The sequence below is a fragment of the Stegostoma tigrinum genome, chromosome 3 (genome assembly GCF_030684315.1).
Source record: "Stegostoma tigrinum isolate sSteTig4 chromosome 3, sSteTig4.hap1, whole genome shotgun sequence".
Taxonomy (NCBI): domain Eukaryota; kingdom Metazoa; phylum Chordata; class Chondrichthyes; order Orectolobiformes; family Stegostomatidae; genus Stegostoma; species Stegostoma tigrinum.
In genome coordinates, this window is record NC_081356.1 from 95,720,222 (window position 1) to 95,742,506 (window position 22,285).

The following is a 22,285-nucleotide window of genomic DNA, read 5'->3' on the forward strand; positions in this document are numbered from 1 at the left end:
CATCCACATCCAGAAGACCATCAGTTGCCATGTCCACCACCTCCAGCAAGATGCAACCACCAGATACATATTCCCCTCCCCTCCGTTGTCTGCCTTCCACAGGGACCATTCCTTCCAGGGCACCCTGGTCCATACTTCCTTCACCCCCAACACTCCACCCCCCGGCTTCCCCAACCAGCAGACCTGCAGCACCTTCCCCTGTAACCGGAAATGATGCAACACCCATCCATTTACCTCCTCCCTCCCCAGTATCCAAGGGCCCAAACGTACCTTCCAGCAACACTTCACCTGCACTTCCCACAATCTAGGTCTACTGCATTTGCTGCTCACAATGTGGTCTCCTCTAGACTGGGTGACTACTTGGCAGAACAACAATGTTCTACTCGCAAAAAAAACCACCCCGAACTACCTGTTGCCTGCCACTTTAACGCAACACCCTGTTCCCTGGCCAACATCAGTCTCTGGCTTGTTGCAGTGTTCCAGCAAACCTCAATGCAAGTTGAAAGAACACCTCATTTTCCGCTTGGTGGCCCTGCAGCCCTCTGGGCTCAATCTGAGTTCAATAATTTTATGGACTAAACCCTCTCTCATGTCCCAGCTCCCTAACCCACACGGCAGACCTTGTTACCACATAGCCTGCATCTCACACCACCTGTTAGTCCCCAACAGTCCCCATTAACAACTATTCACCCTCCCAGCCTGATCGTTATCAACTCTTTGTCTATCCAACTGTTCTTCTCTTCCTTTCAGAATCTATCCTATCGTTTACTCCCTACCCCATCCCCCTCAGATTTTTCTGCATATAAACTGACACTTTCCCAGCCACCATCAGTTCTGATGAAGGGTCACCGGACCTGAAACATTAACTCTGTTTTGTAAATTCCATCAGGATGAACGGTAAGTCAAGTGGACTTGATTATCAGCAAACTGGTGGAAAGTGGATTGATAGGGTAGTAATTGGTCAGGTCGTGATTTTATGTATTCTTTTATATATAGTTTTGAAGGAACAAAAGCAAAATACTGCTGATGCTAGAAATTGAAACTAAACAGTAAAAATTGCTAGAAGCATTCAGCAAGTCTGTCTCTTTTCAAGGATGCTGCCAAAGTGATAACAGTTAATATTTCAGATTGTTGAATGGTCCCTAAACTATATTTTAAAGGAATGTCTGAATATTGAAATTCAAGGTAGTGGACAGAATTTGAGGAAGGGAGACATTTTAATTACTCATCCCTCAAATCCTTAGCTATGGATGCATGAAGAGCCACCCTGTCAGTATGAGGCCATTAAAACCCAATGGAGTCAAAAGAAAGCATCCAAACTGACAAAAAGCAAACAATGCTCAGGTCAGAAAATGTCAGTTTTCTCTCTCCACAGAGAAAATTACCTTGCAGAGTATAAAAAGGCTGCTGACTGTTGGGCAGGCAATGCTAAGTGTTGGGCAGCACTCAAGATACCAAAACCACTGGCACAAGATAGGCCACCCTTCCAATGTTTTATTCCCAGATTATCTGAGACTTTTCATTCCCACTACCTCTTGCTGCAGCATGGTAATGCTACTTCCAATGCCTCCCTGAACTGCCAAAGTGAGATCACGTTGACTGAGCCAGCAGCCTCAAATACATGGCAGGGAGCGGTGTCAAATTCAGTAAAACAGCGTCACTACCTCAAAATAGCCACTAAGTCATTAATTGGACTGACTGGCTGATAACATCTGGGGAACAGACAAAGTTCCCATCCTGCTCGGGACAATCCAAGGGAAAGTGAAGGAAGTGAAACAAGGAGCCCTTCTGCCAACTGCACAGGGTTAGCTAAATCCACCTCAATGTCTGTGCATTTCCTGTTCTGAATGGCATTTGTTCCACGTTGTACTCACTAGTTCATTCATGGAGGCTTGAGAGAGAAGTGCTCACCTTGGTGCTAATGTTAGATTAACAAGTATCTGCACATCCTAAATCCAGTCGTCAGGCATGAGCAGGATAGTTGGTCCGTCAAGTCTGTCACAGCTGATCCTTAAATAATCTTTGCTCTTCTGCATTTTAAAGCTGTTAGAAAAAAATTGCTTTCAACTCTTAACTGCATGCTTATGGTTGATCTGGGCCAACATGTCAGAGATCCGATGGCTTGTTCTAAGAGTCAGAGTCATACAGCACGGAAACAGACCCTTCGGTCCAACTCACCCATGATGACCAAGTTTCCCAAACTAAGCTAGTTCCACTTGACTGCATTTGACCCATATCCCTGTAAAACTTTTCTATTCATGCACCTAACCCAATGTCTTTTAAATGTTGTAACTGTACCTGTATCTACCACTTTCCTCTGGCAGTTCATTCCACACACGAATCACCCTCTGTGTGCAAAAGTTGCCAGGCAGGTCCTTTTAAATTTTTCTCCTTTCACCATAAAAACATATACCCTCTAGTTTTGAACACCCCCACCCTAGGGGAAAGACTTTGACTGTTCACCTTAGCTATGCCCCTCATTATTTTATAAACCTCTACAATGTCACCCGCAACCACCTATGCTCCAGTGAAAAAAATCCCAACCTATCCAGCCTCTCCTTATAACTCAAACATTCTGGTCACTGCAACATTCTGGTTCTCTCTAGATGCTGCCAGACCCTATCAAAGTTAGTAGCAGTGGAAATATGGCCACTGCATCTACCCAAAACTGGACAGACAAGTTGCTTTCCCTTCTCAAAGAATCCAGGACCAGAGGGTACAATTTCATAACAAAAAACAGCGTCCATACATGAGATGCAGATAAACTTCTTCTCACAGGGTATTAAATCTGTGGAATTCTTTACCATATGGGTAATTAATGATATTCAAGTCTAGAGCTGGCAAAAAAATCAAGTATCGTGGGGAACAGGCAGGAAAGCAGAGCCGAGGATTATCAAATCTCATTGAATGGTGGAGCAAACTCAGGTTGAATAGCCTATTTCTGCTTCTACGTCTTGTGGCCTTATATCCTAGGCATTGAACATATTATTTGATACCAACTGAACTGTTGAATCTGAAAGATGAAATAATTTGTGGTTTGATCATTTTGGCAGTTGCACTAGATCTAATGTCTTCTTTGGTTACACAAAGCAGTGTAGAATATTCATTTTGGGCAATATCTATATTTCATTTCTACTCCGAATTTATGTAATCAAACTCTCCAGTGTCACTGCTTTTATACAAACTGATCATTGAACATTCTAGAAAAATTTAGTTCTAGTACTGAATCAATTGCTTGATGGTTTTAAAGAATAAAATTCTCTTAATTGTTTTTAAATTCACTCAAGATACGGTCACTGATAGCTAGCCAACGTTTGCTACCTGTTTGTTGAGGAACCAAACATGGAGCACTAAATTGAGAATTTCTCTGGCCTCAGAAACAACAGAATATATCCACCACCTCAACAGGAAATAGAATTGAAAGTTGCGGCTGTGACAGTCAGAAATCACAACAATTGAACTACGAAACTTTAAAAGGCATGCCATGGCAGAAATTTTCAAATTTGCAGTCTTGTTTTAAATTGCATGAGAAAGACGTACAGATCGAAAAAAATGCAGTATTCAAGACTGCAGTCATCAAATTGAAATTTAGATATTTGGAAAGTTTTGGAACGAGTGAAGCCTATGAAATAATGATTTTGTTCCCCCATGTAGATAATTCCATTGATATTGATGAAGTTAACTTTAACATTTCACCATTCATACAAGCATCAGCACTGAACTCCTTGCCTCATGGCCTGAAAAGTCAAATAAAAATATGAAGGTTAACTTGCCTGGAAAACAATGTTCAATCAGCTGAGTATTTATTCTCAAGGGCAACACAAATACAGACCATTTAAAAGGAAGCTTTCAAAAGAAAAAGGAATTCAAATCTTTATATTCTCCAAAAGCAATTAAATATGACTATATTCAGTGTTACTTAAAAAAAACATAATTGTATGGCATTCCTTTGGCACTGCTCAATTAAGTCAGGGAACATAGTTTGCCCTTTAGGTTTTTAGCATGCTGTGTGTGTCTAGCTTCCTTGTTTTGCGTGTTACGCTCTTGGTTTATCAATTGGTCTTTGCTTGCTTCACCTAATTGTATTTTTTGTATTTTTGGTTAAAGTGGGGAGTAGGTGGTAGCACTCATGGGAACAGAATTGTTGAGAACTGCAGGTTTTTAAACTTCCTAGGCTGGCACAAATAAAGAAGCCATTTCAAGAGAGATATAGAAGCATGGTAACAAAGTGTGGAGCTGGATGAACACAGCAGGCCAAGCAGCATCTGAGGAGCACAAAAGTTGACCTTTCGGGCCTAGGCCCTTCATCAGAAAAGATCCTTTTCTGATGAAGGGTCTAGGCCCGAACCGTCAAATTTTGTGCTCCTGAGATGCTGCTTGGCCTGCTGTGTTCATCCAGCTCCACACTTTTGTTATCTTGGATTCTCCAGCATCTGCAGTTCTCATTATCTCTGATCACAATATAAAAGCATGGTTGTGCTGGTTGTGCAGCACAGAAAAGACGATTAAGTTAACGCAACTACGCTCGGTTCGCCACAAACAATTACACCTCCCAGTCCACAAGACCATAAGGCACAGGAGTGGAAGTAAGGCTATTCGGCCCACTGAGCCCACTCCCCTATTTATCATGGCTGATCAGTATTTCAACTCCACTTCCCTGAACTCTCCCCGTAGTCCTTAATTCCTTGCAAGATCAAAAATTTATCAATCTCTGCCTTGAAGACATTTAACGTCCCGGCCTCCACTCTGCTCCACGGCAATGAATTCCACAGACCCATCACTCTCTGGCTGTAGAAATGTCTCCTCATATCTGTTCTAAATTGACCTCCTCTAATTCTAAGGCTGTGCCCACGGGTCCTAGTCTCCCCACCTAACAGAAACGACTTCCGAGCATGCACCCTTTCTAAGCCATGCATTATCTTATACGTTTCTATTAGATCTCCCCTCAACCTTCTAAACTCTAATGAATACAATCCCAGGATCCTCAGCCGTATATCATATGTTAGGCCTACCATTCCAGGGATCATTCACGTGAATCTCCGCTGAACATGCTCCAGTGCCATTATGTCCTTCCTGAGGTGTGGGGCCCGAAATTGGACACAGTATTCTAAATGGAGCCTAACTAGAGCTTTATAAAGTCTCAGAAGCACATCGCTGCTTTTATGTTCCAACCCTCTTGAGATAAATGACAACATTACATTCGCTTTCTTAATCATGGACTCAACCTGCAAGTTAACATTTAGAATCCTGGGTTAGCACTCCCAGATCCCTTTGTGCTTCAGCTTTATGAATTTTCTCACTGTTTAGAAAATAGTCTATGCCTGTATTCTTTTTTCCAACGTGCAAAACCTCGCAATTGCACACGTTGAATTTCATCAGCTATTTCCTGGACCACTCTCCTAAACTGTCTAAATCTTTCTGCAGCTTCCCCACCTCCTCAGTACTACCTGCCTGTCCACCTAACTTCATATCATCGACAAACTTCACCAGAATGTTGCCAGTCCCTTCATCCAGATCATTAATATATAAAGTGAACAGCTGCAGCCCCAACACTGAACCCTCTGGGACACCACTTGTCACTGGTTGCCATTCTGAAAAAGAGCCTTTTATTCCAACTTTCTGCCTTTTGTCAGACAGCCAATCCTCAATCCATGCCAGCCCTCACCTCGAACACCATGGGCCCCTCACCTTACTCAGCAGCCTCCCATGAGGCACCTTATCAAAGGCCTTTTGGAAGTCTAGATAGATAACATCTACTGGGTTTCCCTGGTCTAACCTATTTGTTACGTCTTCAAAGAGTTCTGACAGGTTTGTCAGGCACGGCCTCCCCTTACTAAATCCACGCTGACTTGTTCTAATCCGACCTTGCACTTCCAAGAATTTAGAAATCTCATCCTTAATGATGGATTCTAGAATTTTACTAACAACCAAGGTTAGGCTAATCGGCCTATAATTTTCCATCTTTTGTCTTGATCCTTTCTTAAACAAGAGGGTTACAACAGCGATTTTTCAATCATCTGGAACTTTCCCTGAATCCGGTGACTTTTGAAAGATCACAACCAATGCCTCCGCTATTTCCTCAGCCACCTCCCTCAGAACTCTAGGACGTAGCCCATCGGGGCCAGGAGATATCAATTTTTAGACCTTTTAGCTTTTCTAGCACTTTCTCTTTTGTAATGCCTACCATACCCAACTCTGTTCCCTGACTCTCCTTAATTGTTGGGATATTACTCATGTCTTCCACTGTGAAGACTGACGCAAAGTACTTAAGTTCTTCAGGTATTTTGTTATCTCCCATCACTAGCCTTCAGGCATCAATTTGGAGCGGCCCAGTGTCTACTTGTGCCTCTCGTTTGTTTCTCATGTATGGAAAGAAACTTCTACTATCATTTCCAATATTACTGGCTAGCCTACCTTCATATTTGATCCTGTCCTTCCTCTTTGTTATCCTCTGTTTGTTTTTGTAGCCTTCCCAGTCTTCTGATTTCCCAGTGCTCTTGGCCACTTTATAATCTGTCTCTTTTTCTTTGATACAGTCGTGAACCAGTTCAACTCCCCCTCCCACTCCTTGGACAACGTGTCCATCCTGGGCCTCTTGCATTGCCACCATGATGCTAACCGAAGGCTACAGGAACAGCATGTCATATTTCACTTGGGAACCCTGCAGCCCAACGGTATCAATATGGACTTCACAAGCTTCAAACTCTCCCCTCCATCAACTGCATCCCAAAACCAGCCCAGCTCATCCCTGCCTCCCTAACCATTCCTCCCACCTCAAGCCCCACCCCCCATTTCCTCCCCACTAACCTCATTCCGCCTCCTTGACCGGTCCGTCCTCCCTGGACCGACCTATCCCCTCCTTAACGCCCCACCTACATTCACCTTTACTGGCTCCATCACCTCCTCTCCACCTATCTCCTCCATTATCCATCTTCTATCCTCCTCCCCATCTTTCTGCATTTATTTCAGAATCTCCTTCCCCTCCCCCATTTCCGAAGAAGGGTCTCGACCCGAAACGTCAGCTTTCCTGTTCGGCCTGCTGTGCTCATCCAGCTCTACATCGTGTTATCTCAGCTTCTCCAGCATATGCAGTCCTACTATAACTATAATATTCAGTTGTTTCCTCGGTCCTTAATTTGCAAAAACTGTACAAAAAAATCAGAACAGTTACCTGTTGTAGTATCGGCCACCCATCATAAATTGATTACTCGATGTCGGAGATATTTTAAATCGTTGAATATTTTCATTAGTCCGAAAATAAAGCGAGTAGTCACCCGGTGTGTTATCTGATGGTCTTACAAGAAAGCTGCATATTTGGCCAACTAAATAAAAGAAGTGCAAATTTAGGATCTTCTCTAAATCGAAGAAGTTTGCAATTAAGTGTTTGCAGAAAACAGCTGGACATATTGCAACTGATGTAAAATGCAATCAAATGCTTTACGGAATATGTGGCGTTCAGCCCACAGCAACCTCTTCCTTCCAGTTACTTGCACTCTACTTCTTATTGAGGTGTTTTCCAACTAAGACCTATTTCTATCAACTCTTTCATTCCATCACTAACCCAATTTAATGTGCAAGCTGTCTGCTCATCCCCAATCTACATTTTGCCTATTGTTCTTAATTCACTTCAAGTCACTCATCCCTCACTCTCAAGGTCACTCAAAGCAGCCAGTGGTTCCTTCACACCATTTCCTTCTTTCACTTTTGTTTACGTTAAAGAAAATTAGTGTGTTTTCAATCTACAACTTTGTGCATGGGATGTTTTAAAACTAATCTCAAATTAGGGTGTAAAATGCTGTTCTAACTCAACTTTTAAAATTGTCACATTTTTCAACTGCCATCAAAATACAAGGTTAAAAATGTTTTTAGTTGCTTCAAAATTGAAAATGGCTTTTTTCAACTTAATAAAGTTTCTGGAGTTTTTAGAAGACCAAACTGAACTTATAAGTTTATAACTACCTCTGTCTGTGTGAGCACACACACACACACACACACACACACACACACACACACACCTTAGCAATTTATAAATGCTATTAAATACAAACTTGATCTGAACAATGTTTATAAAATTAATCATTAACCTTATTTTGAAACAAAAACTAAAAGCTTAGAGAAATGATTTAACACATGAGCATTCAAAATAGCAAAGTTGCGTCAGTGTGCGCAATCCATAGACAAACTTACTAAAAAGGGCAAGCATGTATTTTTCGGAAAAATTGAAAGCTTTAAACAAAGCTAATGAAATTAATAAAGTAAAAGTAGAAAAGGCAATCTAATAAATTTACCTAACTCTTGGTACTACAAAACATACTTTTCTTTAGAACTTAATGTTGATAAATTTTAGTTTCGGAAAGCACACTGTTGAACTTTGCAGGCACTGAGGAGTATGTGCATGCCAAACGGTGTATCAACGCATTTTCAGGTTCAGGAAATTGTTGGTGTGCATGTTACGGCAGGAAAAATTAGAGAAAAGGTAGTTGGAGAGGAAAACGCAGCAACAGGTAACATTACAGGAAGCCATGACAACATTTGGAACTGCTAACAGATTGCCACCTACTGTCATTGTAGTAAAATAATAATCAGGTTTAGTTGAAAGCACACATATTTTAAAGTTGCAATATACAATGTGTACTCAAGGGGTTGGACCACAGTTTTTCTTGATCTCTATTAATGAACTCGACCTGAGTATGTGGGACATACAATTTTAATATGTACAGATCACCCAAATCTTGAAAATAGTGAGAACCGAGGTGAAAAGTGAGACATCAAGAAGAAACAGAGACCAACAAAATAGGAGGATATGTGGCAGATAAAATTTAATATAGAAATGTTTGGCGATATTTTGTCAGAAAGAATGAAGGGAAGCAATACACAATAAAGCTTACAAGTCTAAGGAAAATGCCAGAACAAAAAAAACTTGGCATGGGTCGGTATCAGAGAAGTTAGAGAGAAGATCAATCGTGAGGGACTTCAGTTGCTTGGATAGACCGCAGGAGCTGGGAATGGTCTCCTTAGAGAAACTGGAAAAGATATTTTATTGAACCGTTCAAAATCAGGAGAGGTCCAGATGAAAAGATGAGGGGAATCAGTTTGCATTGGTAAGTGATTTGACAGCCAGAAGAGACCAATTTAAGGTGAAGTGGTACCAAACAGGTAACCAAGGGGAAAAAAAACTATTATCACAGCAGGTGATTAAGATTTGGAATGCACTCAGAGTATGTAGTCATCCAATCATAGCTTTGAAAAGGGAGTTGAATAATTACCTAAGCAGAAAGAATTCACATTGCTGTCAGAAAAGGCAAGGTATGGAGCTAGTTGAATTGTCTTTGCAGAGTTTGGGCAAGGGCACAACAGGCCCTTATACTCAAATCATTCTTTAATAATATCATTCAAAGGATTTTTGACATAATGGGCAAAAGGTATAAATGAGATACAAGGACATGTTTTAGAAGTACAAAATAACACTTTCATGCAAGTGGCTGATAGCTTTGTAGTAAATCAATACCTGTCATCAGTAGATTATATGCGTCTTGCTTTGATATCTTGCCATGAAACCAGCTGAAAAAATGAAAGTACGATAATTTTTAAAAACATTTTTTGCTTTAATAATATTATCTATTAAAACGGAGCTGAGTTAACCACACAAGTCAAATCAAATTGTACTGCAAAAAGTGAACTTAGAGAGATATTCACCTGCTATAACTTGGAGGTATTTTGGGAATGCAAGGTATGGTTGCAGCAGCTTACATGTTGTTCACGGATGGTAAAAATTCATGCAAATTTTTTTCTAGTCAACATCTCAGAATTCAGACACCCTGTCTAAATCTCCTACATGACAGAATACATCTAGATCTTGCTCTCCACCAGCAATGGACTACTCAAGTGCCAAGGACTGGGTTTGTACAGTTCAGGCTTACTAAACTGCAGTCTCTGCTGCATTCTCAAGTTGTCATGCTATCTTCACGCCCAAAGATTTTCATCAGGACAAAATATAATTGCTTAACCAAGGAAGGGAGATTATTACTAAAATGTATACATCTCGAAGGAGAGCGTAAAGAGGAAAAGAACCTCAAAATGCTTTATACAGGACTGCTAAACTGTTTCCAGACAATGATTAATCTGTGGCAGGCATTCAATTTAGTTTTCTTTCACCTTTTGATTTTATTTACAACTGCTCAAATGAATCAATGTTTTCAAAATCAACTTGTTCAGAGCTGTTAGAGATGTTATGTTATACCTGTAGAGCAGGTGGGGTACAGACACTATCACTGCACCTCATAAGCCTTCTTTCCATCTTTTGTAGTCAGTTGGATCTCCAGCATGTTAATATTCAAGGCTGAAGTAAACAATTTATAATTCAAGCTATCACGAAAATTGTTGGATTTCCACTTGCCATTACTAAATGCACTTTTTCCTGACTTGTTAATATTCATAAAGTTAAATTTACATCCCAGTTTTATCAAAGAACGAAGAAGGCAAGTCAATCATCAATAGTGTTCTATCACTAAAGCTCCAACTATCAAGTTACTGCAGGGTGTGCGTTAGTTCTGTTTCTCATGTCAGTTGCTGTGTCTTGGAGTCAGCCCTAACCCAAGATAGTCACTAAATTGGCCAACAGACAAGTGAGAACTATGACAAGCATTCAGTTTCCAGTACCAGGAACCTTTTACTGTTGAAGAGGAAATACCTAACATCAAGCATTAGTACATTCCCACCATCCATTGCCCTACACAGTGGTTCCATCAATTGGATGGTGCAGAACTTCCGTTGCGGTTACTTGTGCTGCTGCAATCACACCATAGTACGCAAGAGCAATAGATATCTTGACACATGTGATGCCATATTTAAGAACGGTGGTGAAGAAAAGCCAGGGAACTACAGGCTGTTGAGCTTGACAGTGGTGGGTAAGTTGTTGGAAGGGATTCTGAGGGACAGGATTTACATGCATTTGGAAAGGCACTGACAGATTAGGGATAGTCAATGAGGCTTTGTGCATAGGAAATCACATCCTATTAACTTAATTAAGTTTTCTGAAGAAGTGCCAAAGAAGATTGAAGAAGGTGAGCAGTAGACATTGTCTACAAGGACTTTAGCAAGATTCCACGGTAGGCTATATAGCAAGGCTAGATCACTTGGACTCTAGGTTGAGCTAAAAACTGGATACAAAATTGGCTTGAAAGTCAGAAACAGAGGTTGGTGGTGGAAGGTTGTTTCTCATGCTGGAGGCCTGTGACCAGTGGCATGCCACAAGGATCAGTGCCAGGTCCACTGCTTTTCGCCATTTATAGAAATGATTTCGATGTAAATATATACAGAAGGTATGGTTAGTAAGCATGCAGAAAACATGAAAATTGGTGGTGTAGTGGACAGTGAAGAACGTTATCTCAGAGTACAACGGGACCTGATCAGAAGGGTCATTGAGCAGGCATTGCAAATGGAGTTTAATCTAGATAAGTGCAAGATGCTGCATTTTGGTAATGCAAATGAGGGCAGGACGTATACACCTAATGGCAGGGCCCTAGGTAGTGTTGCTGAACTACAAGATCAGTGGTGACGTTCCGGAAGACTAGAGGGTGGCAAATATTGCCCCATTGTTCAAGAAAGGGTGAAAGACAAGCCAGGGAACTATGGGCCAATGAACCTGACATCAGCGGTAGGCAGGTTATTGGAGAGGATACCGTCGGACAGGATCAAACAACATTTGGATAGCCAAAGTCAGATCAGGGCTAGTGAGCAGGAAGTCTTTGAGATTTTCAAAGAGGTATCCAGAAGGATAGATAAGGGTAGGGCTACATGGGGTTTAGTAAGGTAATTGACAAGATTCCGCATGGCAGGCTAGTCATGAAGGTTAGGCTGAATGGGATCCAGGGACAGCTAGCTAATTGGATTCAAAATTGACTCAATGCTAGGAAGCACAAGGTGACGGCTGAAGGTTGTTTCTTGGACTGGAGACCTCCGAGTAGTCGTGTGCCACAGGAGTCAGTGCTGGGACATGTGTTATTTGTTATTTACATAAATGATCCGGATGTGAACGTACAAGGCATGATCAGCAAGTTTGCAGATGATACCTCCTAATTTTGTATCACTGATTGCGAGAAAGGTTATCAAAAATTACAGCGAGATCTTGATCAGATGGGGAAGTGGGCTGAGGATTGGCAAATGCAATTCAATAAGTGTGAGGGTACAGCACTTTGGAAAGTCAAACTAGGTAGGACTTATACTTTTCCTTCATGTGGATCTTCTTCATGGTCCTGCGAACACAATCCAAATTGAACAGTCAAACAAAATGAACAAACTTGTATCTGTACAAGTTAGTAAATGGTAAGGTCCTGAGGAATGTTGTGGAATAGAGGAACCAAGGGGTACAACTACATAGTTTGTTGAAAATGGTGCCACAGGTAGACAGGGTGGTGAAGGCAGCATTTAGCATGCTGGCCCTCATTTGTCGAGGCACTGAGTATAGGAGTTGGAATATTATGTTACAGTTGTACAAAGTGTCAGTGAGGCCATACTTGGGAGTATTGTGTATAGGAAAGGCAGAGTCAAACTGAAAAATGTGCAAAGGAGATTTAAGAGGATGTTGTCAGCACTAGTAGGCCTAAGTTATAGAGAGAAGTTGGCCAGGATAGGACTTCATTCCTTGGAATGTAGGAGAGTGAGCGATGATGTATTGAGATGTATAAAATTATGAGGGGCATAGCTTCTATTCATACTTAAGCAAAAAGTGCCTTCCAGTAATCATTACATTTGAAAAGATTCATTTTGGAACATTAAGAAAGATTTTTCAGTTGTCCAAATAAATCTGGACTTAGGCAGATCTGCAACTTACTAACCCTACATACCTTCTTCATTCTTTTAACTGAATTTCCATACTTTAATATAAGTGGTGCAATTTATACAGCTATTCCCATTAGGGAGTAGAGTATCTTCACTTTTGCCTTCCTGTTTTTGATTCCTGATGTCATATTTTACTAGTAATGCAATAGAATAAAAGAAGAAAGTGTTGAAAACTTACATTTTTCCTTCATGTGGATCTTCTTCACGGTCCTGCGAACACAATCCAAATTGAACAGTCAAACAAAATGAACAAACTTGTATCTGTACAAGTTAGGAATAAAAGCTCCACACATTCATAACAAAACTGTTTACTTTAAAACACAATTTCTTTAAAACTTTATATCAGACAAAGTCATAGGACAAATTAAAAAATTATTTTCCAAATTCATCAATTTAATTCAACTTATCTTATTTGAGGTGAGCCAGAGTTTTAAATAAAGGAAAGGATGATTCCTGAAAGACTGATGGGCAGACCCTTTTAAGATGAGTAAGTAACAGAATTTTAAGAGAAGGCCCATTCATTGCTTTCTTAACATCTTGAAGCTCACAATCTGAAGAATTTTCATGCCAAAATACCACAAAAGGATCACCAGAAGAAACTTTGATCTTATTGATAGGTGCAACTACAAAAGAGGGCTTACAAAGATAGCCTATCAGTAGTCATATTGGCACTTGAAGATGTGGGGATAAACTGAAGCACATTTTTAGACTCCGTCCTAGTGTCACCTCAGGAGGTATAAAACTACTCCCAGTTGGTTCATTGTTAAAAGCCAAAGCAGATGGCATGAAAATCCATGCTTTTCTTGATTGTCACAACCAGTGTGACTGTTATCTGTCATTTACTTGTGGGCATTTTGCTCAAGTTTAATTTCAGTATTTAACTGTTTAGTGCCTTACACTGGTGGACGACATACTGCATACCTAGACCACATCACTTTACTAGTTCTCATCTATTATAATGCAGATCAAGTCCATGTGGTGAATATGTAATGCTACAAGGTCACAAGTTCCAGTTTGTGGTTTGATCTACCTAAACTGCTTGTTAGGACATGGAGTAAGGAATCAAATCACTTGGGATGTAACTGGAGCCACAGTGTTAAACAAAGTTAGCATGGTACATGGCCGTTCCTAAAATGACAATTTGGCAGCTTCATGTTCCAAGTTGTTACTTTAAAATTTTCTTTAAAACAAATTCTCAAGCTGCCTCAACAGAATGTGAATCGACTTTCTCTAATTCAGTGAATTGTGGATTGTTAAAACAGTATCATGATTGCTCCCACTTTATTCTTCCTAACTTCAAACAAAATAGATTATTTGAATATTGTTGCTCTTGAAAATATATTCTACCACTCTACAGTAGAGATGGGCAGGTGATATATTGCAGCCGTAGTATGCAGAAGCTGGCGGATGCTGGTGTGATTAATAGTGACCGAATCTTCAGCTGGCATTGACTGTATGAGGAACTTTGACTCAGCTCATCAACTCTGAGTCGGAGTTGCAAGGCTGGAACTCATCTCAGAGAGGAGAGTCCAAGACTGTAGGGAGAATGAATGAACTGGGCACAGCATCATACTCCAGAATGCCATTTCAGTCACAGGTACTGAAGGGAGGGGAGGAGGGGAAGAGAACTGGTCCGTTGGGTCAGGCTTAATTCAGAAAAGGGTCTAGGCCCAAAACATCAGGCTTCCTGTTCCTCTGATGCCGCTTGGACTGCTGTGTTCATCCAGCTGAACACCTTGTTATCTCAGATTCTCCAGCATCTGCTAGTCCCTACTATCTCTGAATTAATTTGAAACTTGTTGAGAACACTGTTCAGGTGAATCATATAACTAGAGTTATAGGTACGGCTTCAAATTAATAAGTAGGGGCACTGAAGCAGGGATGGTTTGGAGGGAGAAGGCAGTTAAATTGAAGAGAAGATCAGAAAATCAAAAAGAATTAGGTGCAGGATAGAAAAGAGGCAAAAGATAATCAAAGTGTAACAGGGAAGGGTAGAAAATATATGGAGATGAACAGAGAAATTAGAAAAGGAGTAAGTAATGACGGTTAAAAATCAAAGCTTAAGGCTTTTTATCTGACTGCATGTAACATTAATAACAGGGTAACAAGGTTGACAGTACAAATAAAAATAAAATGAATTTGACTTGATAGCTACTACAGAAACGTGGTCGCAGTGTGACCAGGAAAGGAAACTCAGTGCTCAAGGGTAATTGGTGTTAAGGAAGAGTACATAAAATATTAAAGGAGATAGGGTAGCTTTGTTAATAAATGAAGGTATCAATGCAGTGGTGATTAATGATATTGTTGCACCCAAAGGTGATGTGGATTCAGTTTGGGTTGAAAGGAGGAAGAGCAAGCAAAAAAGTCACAGTTGGGAGTTGTTTACAGACAGCAAAGATAAATCAGATACTGGAGGCAAAGTGTACTACAATTGTCATGAGATAATGGAATTCTCCAGCATCTGCAGTTCCCAAGATAACAAAATGTGATCTCGGATGAAGGGTCTAGGCCCGAAACGACAGCTTTTGTGCTCCTGAGATGCTGCTTGGCCTGCTGTGTTCATCCAGCCTCACATTTTATTATCTTACAATCTTACAATGGATGATTTTAATCTGCATTCTAACTAGGCAAATCAGATGGGCAAGGGTAGCATGGAAGACAAATTCACTGAGTGCATCAGGAATTGTCCATTAGATTCTGCAACACACTGCTCTATCAGGGAACATCCATTTTTTTAGATTTAGGACTTGTGACTTCTGATTCTGCCTCACATGAGTCAAGGTTATAGTCAAACAGGTTTACTTGAAATCACAAGCTTTCACAGCATAATAGCCCCTTCGTCTGGTAAAGTCTCCACCTGATGAAAGGGCTATTATGCTCTGAACGCATCAGCTGGAGACTTTACCTGGCAGAGGCTATTATGCTCTGTTAGCTTGTGATTTCAAGAAAACCTGCTGGGCTATAACCTAGTGTCATGTGACTTCTGATTTTGTCCACTGCAGTCCAATACTGGCACCTCTACATGAGAGGTAGAATCAGTAAGAGATCTTGTACACAAGGGTCCTCTCAGAGTACCAAAACATGGCAGAATTTCAAGTTCAGTCTGTGGGACAGTAACTCGATTCTCAAACCAGTATCATCAACCCAAAGGAAATTACAAAGGTACGGAGAAAGAATGACCTAAAGTGGATGCAGGAAACAGACTGACAGGAAATTCAATGTATGATCAGATATCTCCTAATGCTTAGCAAAAATTCATTCCAGTCAAAAATGACTCAAGGATGAACCTCTCATAAGTTAACAAAGGCAATCAACTAGTGTATAACAGGCAAAAACCGATGCATACAAAATAGCAAAACATCGTGATAAGGCAAAGGATTGGGGATTTTCAGTGACCCCGGCCAGGGCTGACTAAAAAGTTAATAAAAAGTGGGAGAACTCAATTATGAAAGTAAATAGGGAAGAAATATCAAAAATTAGTAAGAACTTATATAAATATATAAAAGGAAAAAGAGTAGTTCAAGTAAATGTGGGACCTGGGAGAATGTAACTGTGAAATTAATAACACAAGAAAAGGCAGATAATTTAAACAATAGTTTGCATCTGTCTTCATGGTGGATAACGCTATCATCCCAAAGATTTGGCGGGGGGGGGTTACATAAGGCAATAATGGGAGGCTAGGTATGAAAACAGTCACTACTGCAAAGGGAGTAAAGGCAGACAAGTCACCGGACCTGAAGACCTGCATCCAAGTATTTTAAAGGAAATGGCGACAGAGACAATGGAGGCATTGGACAAAATATTCCAGAACTGACTAGATTCCAGGAGGGGTCCAGTCAAGTGGAAAACCATTAATTGTGATGCCCTTGATCAAGAAGACAGGGTGACGGAAACCAGGAAACTACTGGCCAGTTAGCCTAATAACTGTGAGAGAGATAATGGATTCTCCAGCATCTGCAGTTCCCAAGACAACAAAATATGAGGCTGGATGAAGACAGCAGGCCAAGCAGCATCTCAGGAGCACAAAAGCTGACGTTTCAGGCCTAGACCCTTCATCAGAGAGGGGGATGGGGTGAGGCTTCTGGAATAAATAGGGAGAGAGGGGGAGGTGGACCGAAGATGGAGAGAAAAGAAGATAGGTGGAGAGAGTATAGGTGGGGAGGTAGGGAGGTCAGTCCAGGGAAGACGGACAGGTCAAGGAGATGGGATGAGGTTAGTAGGTAGATGGGGGTGCGGCTTGGGGTGGGAGGAAGGGATGGGTGAGAGGAAGAACAGGTTAGGGAGGCAGAGACAGGTTGGACTGGTTTTGGGATGCAGTGGGTGGAGGGGAAAGAGCTGGGCTGGTTGTGTGGTGCAGTGGGGGGAGGGGACGAACTGGGCTGGTTTAGGGATGCAGTTGGGGAAGGGGAGATTTTGAAACTGGTGAAGTCCACATTGATACCATTAGGCTGCAGGGTTCCCAGGCGGAATAGGAGTTGCTGTTCCTGCAACCTTCGGGTGGCATCATTGTGGCACTGCAGGAGGCCCATGATGGATATGTCATCTAAAGAATGGGAGGGGGAGTGGAAATGGTTTGCGACTGGGAGGTGCAGTAGTTTGTTGCGAACTGAGCGGAGGTGTTCTGCAAAGCGGTCTCCAAGCCTCCGCTTGGTTTCCCCAATGTAGAGGAAGCCACACCGGGTACAGTGGATGCAGTATACCACATTGGCAGATGTGCAGGTGAACCTCTGCTTAATGTGGAATGTCATCTTGGGGCCTGGGATGGGGGTGAGGGGGGAGGTGTGGGGACAAGTGTAGCATTTCCTGCGGTTGCAGGGGAAGGTGCCGGGTGTGGTAGGGTTGGAGGGCAGTGTGGAGCGAACAAGGGAGTCACGGAGAGAGTGGTCTCCGGAAAGCAGACAGGGGTGGGGATGGAAAAATGTCTTGGGTGGTGGGGTCGGATTGTAGATGGCGGAAGTGTCGGAGGATGATGCGTTGTATCCGGAGGTTGGTGGGGTGGTGTGTGAGAATGAGGGGGATCCTCTTTGGGTGGTTGTGGCGGGGGCGGGGTGTGAGGGACATGTTGCAGGAAATACGGGAGACACGGGAGACGCGGTTGAGGGCGTTCTTGATCACTGTGGGGGGGAAAGTTGCGGTCCTGGAAGAACTTGGACATCTGGGATGTGCGGGAGTGGAATGTCTTATCGTGGGAGCAGATGCGGTGGAGGCGGAGGAAGTGGGAATAGGGGATGGAATTTTTGCAGGAGGGTGGGTGGGAGGAGGTGTACTCCAAGTAGCTGTGGGAGTCGGTGGGCTTGAAATGGACATCAGTTACAAGCTGATGTCCATTTCAAGCCCACCGACTCCCACAACTACCTAGAGTACACCTCCTCCCACCCACCCTCCTGCAAAAATTCCATCCCCATTCCCACTTCCTCCGCCTCCGCCGCATCTGCTCCCACGATAAGACATTCCACTCCCGCACATCCCAGATGTCCAAGTTCTTCCAGGACCGCAACTTTCCCCCCACAGTGATCAAGAACGCCCTCAACCGCGTCTCCCGTATTTCCCGCAACATGTCCCTCACACCCTGCCCCCGCCACAACCGCCCAAAGAGGATCCCCCTCATTCTCACACACCACCCCACCAACCTCCGGATACAACGCATCATCCTCCGACACTTCCGCCATCTACAATCCGACCCCACCATCCAAGACATTTTTCCATCCCCACCCCTGTCTGCTTTCCGGAGAGACCACTCTCTCCGTGACTCCCTTGTTCGCTCCACACTGCCCTCCAACCCCACCACACCCGGCACCTTCCCCTGCAACCGCAGGAAATGCTACACTTGCCCCCACACCTCCCCCCTTACCCCCATCCCAGGCCCCAAGATGACATTCCACATTAAGCAGAGGTTCACCTGCACATCTGCCAATGTGGTATACTGCATCCACTGTACCCGGTGTGGCTTCCTCTACATTGGGGAAACCAAGCGGAGACTTGGAGACCGCTTTGCAGAACACCTCCACTCAGATTGCAACAAACTACTGCACCTCCCAGTCGCAAACCATTTCCACTCCCCCTCCCATTCTTTAGATGACATGTCCATCATGGGCCTCCTGCAGTGCCACAATGATGCCACCCGAAGGTTGCAGGAACAGCAACTCATATTCCGCCTGGGAACCCTGCAGCCTAATGGTATCAATGTGGACTTCACCAGTTTCAAAATCTCCCCTTCCCCAACTGCATCCCTAAACCAGCCCAGTTCGTCCCCTCCCCCCACTGCACACACAACCAGCCCAGCTCTTCCCCTCCACCCACTGCATCCCAAAATCAGTCCAACCTGTCTCTGCCTCCCTAACCTGTTCTTCCTCTCACCCATCCCTTCCTCCCATCCCAAGCCGCACCCCCATCTACCTACTAACCTCATCCCACCTCCTTGACCTGTCCGTCTTCCCTGGACTGACCTATCCCCTCCCTACCTATACTCTCTCCACCTATCTTCTTTTCTCTCCATCTTCAGTCCGCCTCCCCCTCTCTCCCTATTTATTCCAGAAGCCTCACCCCATCCCCCTCTCTGATGAAGGGTCTAGGCCTGAAACGTCAGCTTTTGTGCTCCTGAGATGCTGCTTGGCCTGCTGTGTTCATCCAGCCTCACATTTTGTAGCCTACTAACTGTCACTGGAAATACTGAAGTCCATTACTCAGGGAAAAAAAAACAGGGCTTTTAGAAAAGTTTAACTCATTCAAGCAGAATCAAATGGTTTATTGAAAGGAAAATTATGTTTGACAAATTTCCTTTGAGATTTTTAAGGAACTAAGAAGCAGAGCTGATAAAGGGGCGATCGTAGTTATAGTTTATACAGATTTCCAAAAGACAATCGATAAGGTGCCATTAAATAAAGATCATTGAACAAGATAGTAGCTCACAATTAAACTGGTTAAACCTTTATTCATTAGTGCTTAGGGAAAAGAAGGTGTTTTTCTTATTGAAACATAAAGGATTCTAAGTGGGCTTGCCAGGGTAAACACTGAGATGATGGCTCCCTTAGTGAAACAGGAGATGCAAAAGAAATTTTTCTCCTAGAAGCTACAGGATGTCTCGAATTCTCTACTCCACAGTTATTGATCAATGACAGCATATAAACAGGACATGAACAGATTTGTGAAATATTGGGGAGTTGAGGACAATGAGAAGCTGGCACAAGAGGCTGCTGGTGAGGTGGAATGACCACGCTAATTTGCCCATAATGCCCAGGGAGGTGCAGGCTCAGTTAGCTAGCCATGGGAAATGCAGGGTTACAGGGATAGGGTGGGGGTTGGGTCTGAGTGGGGTGCTGTTCTGAGGGTCAGTGTGGGCTCAATGGTCTGCTTCCACACTTAGGTTTCTACAGTTCTTGAAGTTAGGGTAGACCAGCCACAAATCTTGTTGAATAGTGGGGCAGACTTGTGGAGCCATATGGTCTACTCTTGTTTCTATTCATTGCATTTTTATATAAACCTGAAAACTGACTTTGCTTTCATGATACTATTGGAACCACAGCAGAAAAGATACAGCATTCAAAATTCAGTCAATGGTACGGCCCTGGGAAGTATTATAGAACAAAGATCTAGGGGTACAGATTTAAAGCTCCTCAAAAGTACAGTCACAGGTAGACAGGGTGGTGATGGCAGCTTTCGGCATGTTTGTTTTCATCAGTCAGAGCACTGAGTATAGAAGCTGAGACATTTCGGTGCAGCTGCACAAGATGTCAGTAAGGCGGGCAGTTCTGGTCACCCCACCATAGAAAGGATATTATTAAACTAGAAAGAATGCAGAAAAAAAATTACTAGGATGCTACCTGGACTAGAAGGTTTGAGTTATAAGGAGAGAAGGGATAGGCTGGGACTTGTTTCCCTGTGGTGTGGGGGACTGAGGGGCGACCTCAGAGGTGAGAGGGGAGGGATACAAAAGGGATCTACAGGGACAATTTTTTCTACAAAGTGTGGTTAGTATCTGGAATGGGCTGCCAGGGGTGGTGGTGGAGGCAAGTACAACTTTGACATTTAAGAAACATTTCGATAGTATAGAGGAGTTTGGCCAATCACAGGCAAATGGGATGAGATAAAGTGTGAAAACCCAGGTGGGATATGTTGGGTGACGGGCTTATTTTCATCTGTAAATCTCTGACTCTATAGCCTTTAGACACCACAGTCAACATCCCAAGCAAGGAATTATTGAAAAGCCTTTGTAGATGCTTCATTGTGGTCACTGTTCATTGCATTAGTAATTGATTTTATTTTGCATAATGGGTTAACAATAACCAAGATTACATATCAGAGTCAGAGCCCTCAGAAATAGCCCAGCAAACAATCCATGCATATGAAATGACTACTGTAGTCAAAGAATGGTAAATCATCTAAACACACCACTGCAAAAATCTATTTCTCACATCCTACCAATCAGATACTGATTTATGCATATTTTGCTTTCTGCCTATTTTCTATCAATTCTAATGTGTTTTCCCCTATACCATGAGGTTTATTCTCTGCAATAACCTTTGATGTGGCCTCTAATCAAAGTACAGCATGTCTAATAGGTTCCCCTTTATCCAGAGAGCATGGTACTCCTTCAAAGAAACCAAATAAATTGGTTAAAAACATGATTTCCCTTTGACAAAGCCATGCTGGCTCTTCCCAATTACTTTCAGGTTTTCCCAATGCACAACTCTAAACTCTTTAATGATCAAAGATTACATCACCCCACGAAAGATACCTAACAACTGGCCTACAGGTTCTTATTTCTTGCCTCCCTCTCTTCCTGATTAGACTTGCTACTTGCTTTCTAGTTGGTTACAAATTGTGCATTCTGAGATGCACTTTCAAAAGCATTCTCCGAACTCGGGCGAAAGCAGTAGCTTCGATAATGTTTATTTGTAAAGTCTCCCAGAATTATTGCTACCCCCTTATCACAAGCATACTTAGCGCCACATTGCTGTTAGCATTAAAGGGGCCTGTAGACCACTCCCACTATTCACTTCGTTCCCCTACTGTTCCTCATTTCCACCCAAACTGATTCTACAGGTTGAATCTTATATTTATGGTTAAGTATCACTTTCGTCTCTTTTGTTAGAGAGTTTCTTTCCATGTGTTGAAGTGAATTCATCTTGTTAACTATCTACTTTGTCCCTACGTTGCCCTTTCATCCAATGCTAGCCCAATTCCAGGCAAAATCTGGAAGGATCCATCATAGCCGGAGTATGACAGAATGGATGGGCATCCCTGACGCCACTATCTTTAAAAAAACCACAGTGATCCAGAAAACTCAGTCCAGAGCTGCCCTGCACAATGTACGGTATTTGCGCTAAACATAGCAGATAAAAGAAAATTAATATCTCACTTTGTGGACAGGACATGGGGGTCCTGGTGGACAGAATGGTGCAGAAGAAGGGCACTCTTATCCTCCATGACAAAGGGTCTGACTTCA

At 42.6% G+C, this 22,285-nt stretch overlaps 1 protein-coding gene across 1 annotated transcript in view; it reads right to left on the minus strand.

Annotated features, from left to right (window-relative positions):
• The window catches only part of LOC125450905 (ras GTPase-activating protein 1-like), a 172,530-nt gene that overhangs the window by 101,238 nt on the left and 49,007 nt on the right, over positions 1-22,285 (minus strand). The window contains exons 6-8 of the mRNA XM_048527279.2: positions 13,019-13,050; positions 9,509-9,561; positions 7,172-7,322 (exon numbers count right to left, since the gene is read on the minus strand). Of these exons, the coding sequence (XP_048383236.1) occupies positions 7,172-7,322; positions 9,509-9,561; positions 13,019-13,050 (236 nt within the window). The remainder of the gene's footprint in view (positions 1-7,171; positions 7,323-9,508; positions 9,562-13,018; positions 13,051-22,285) is intronic.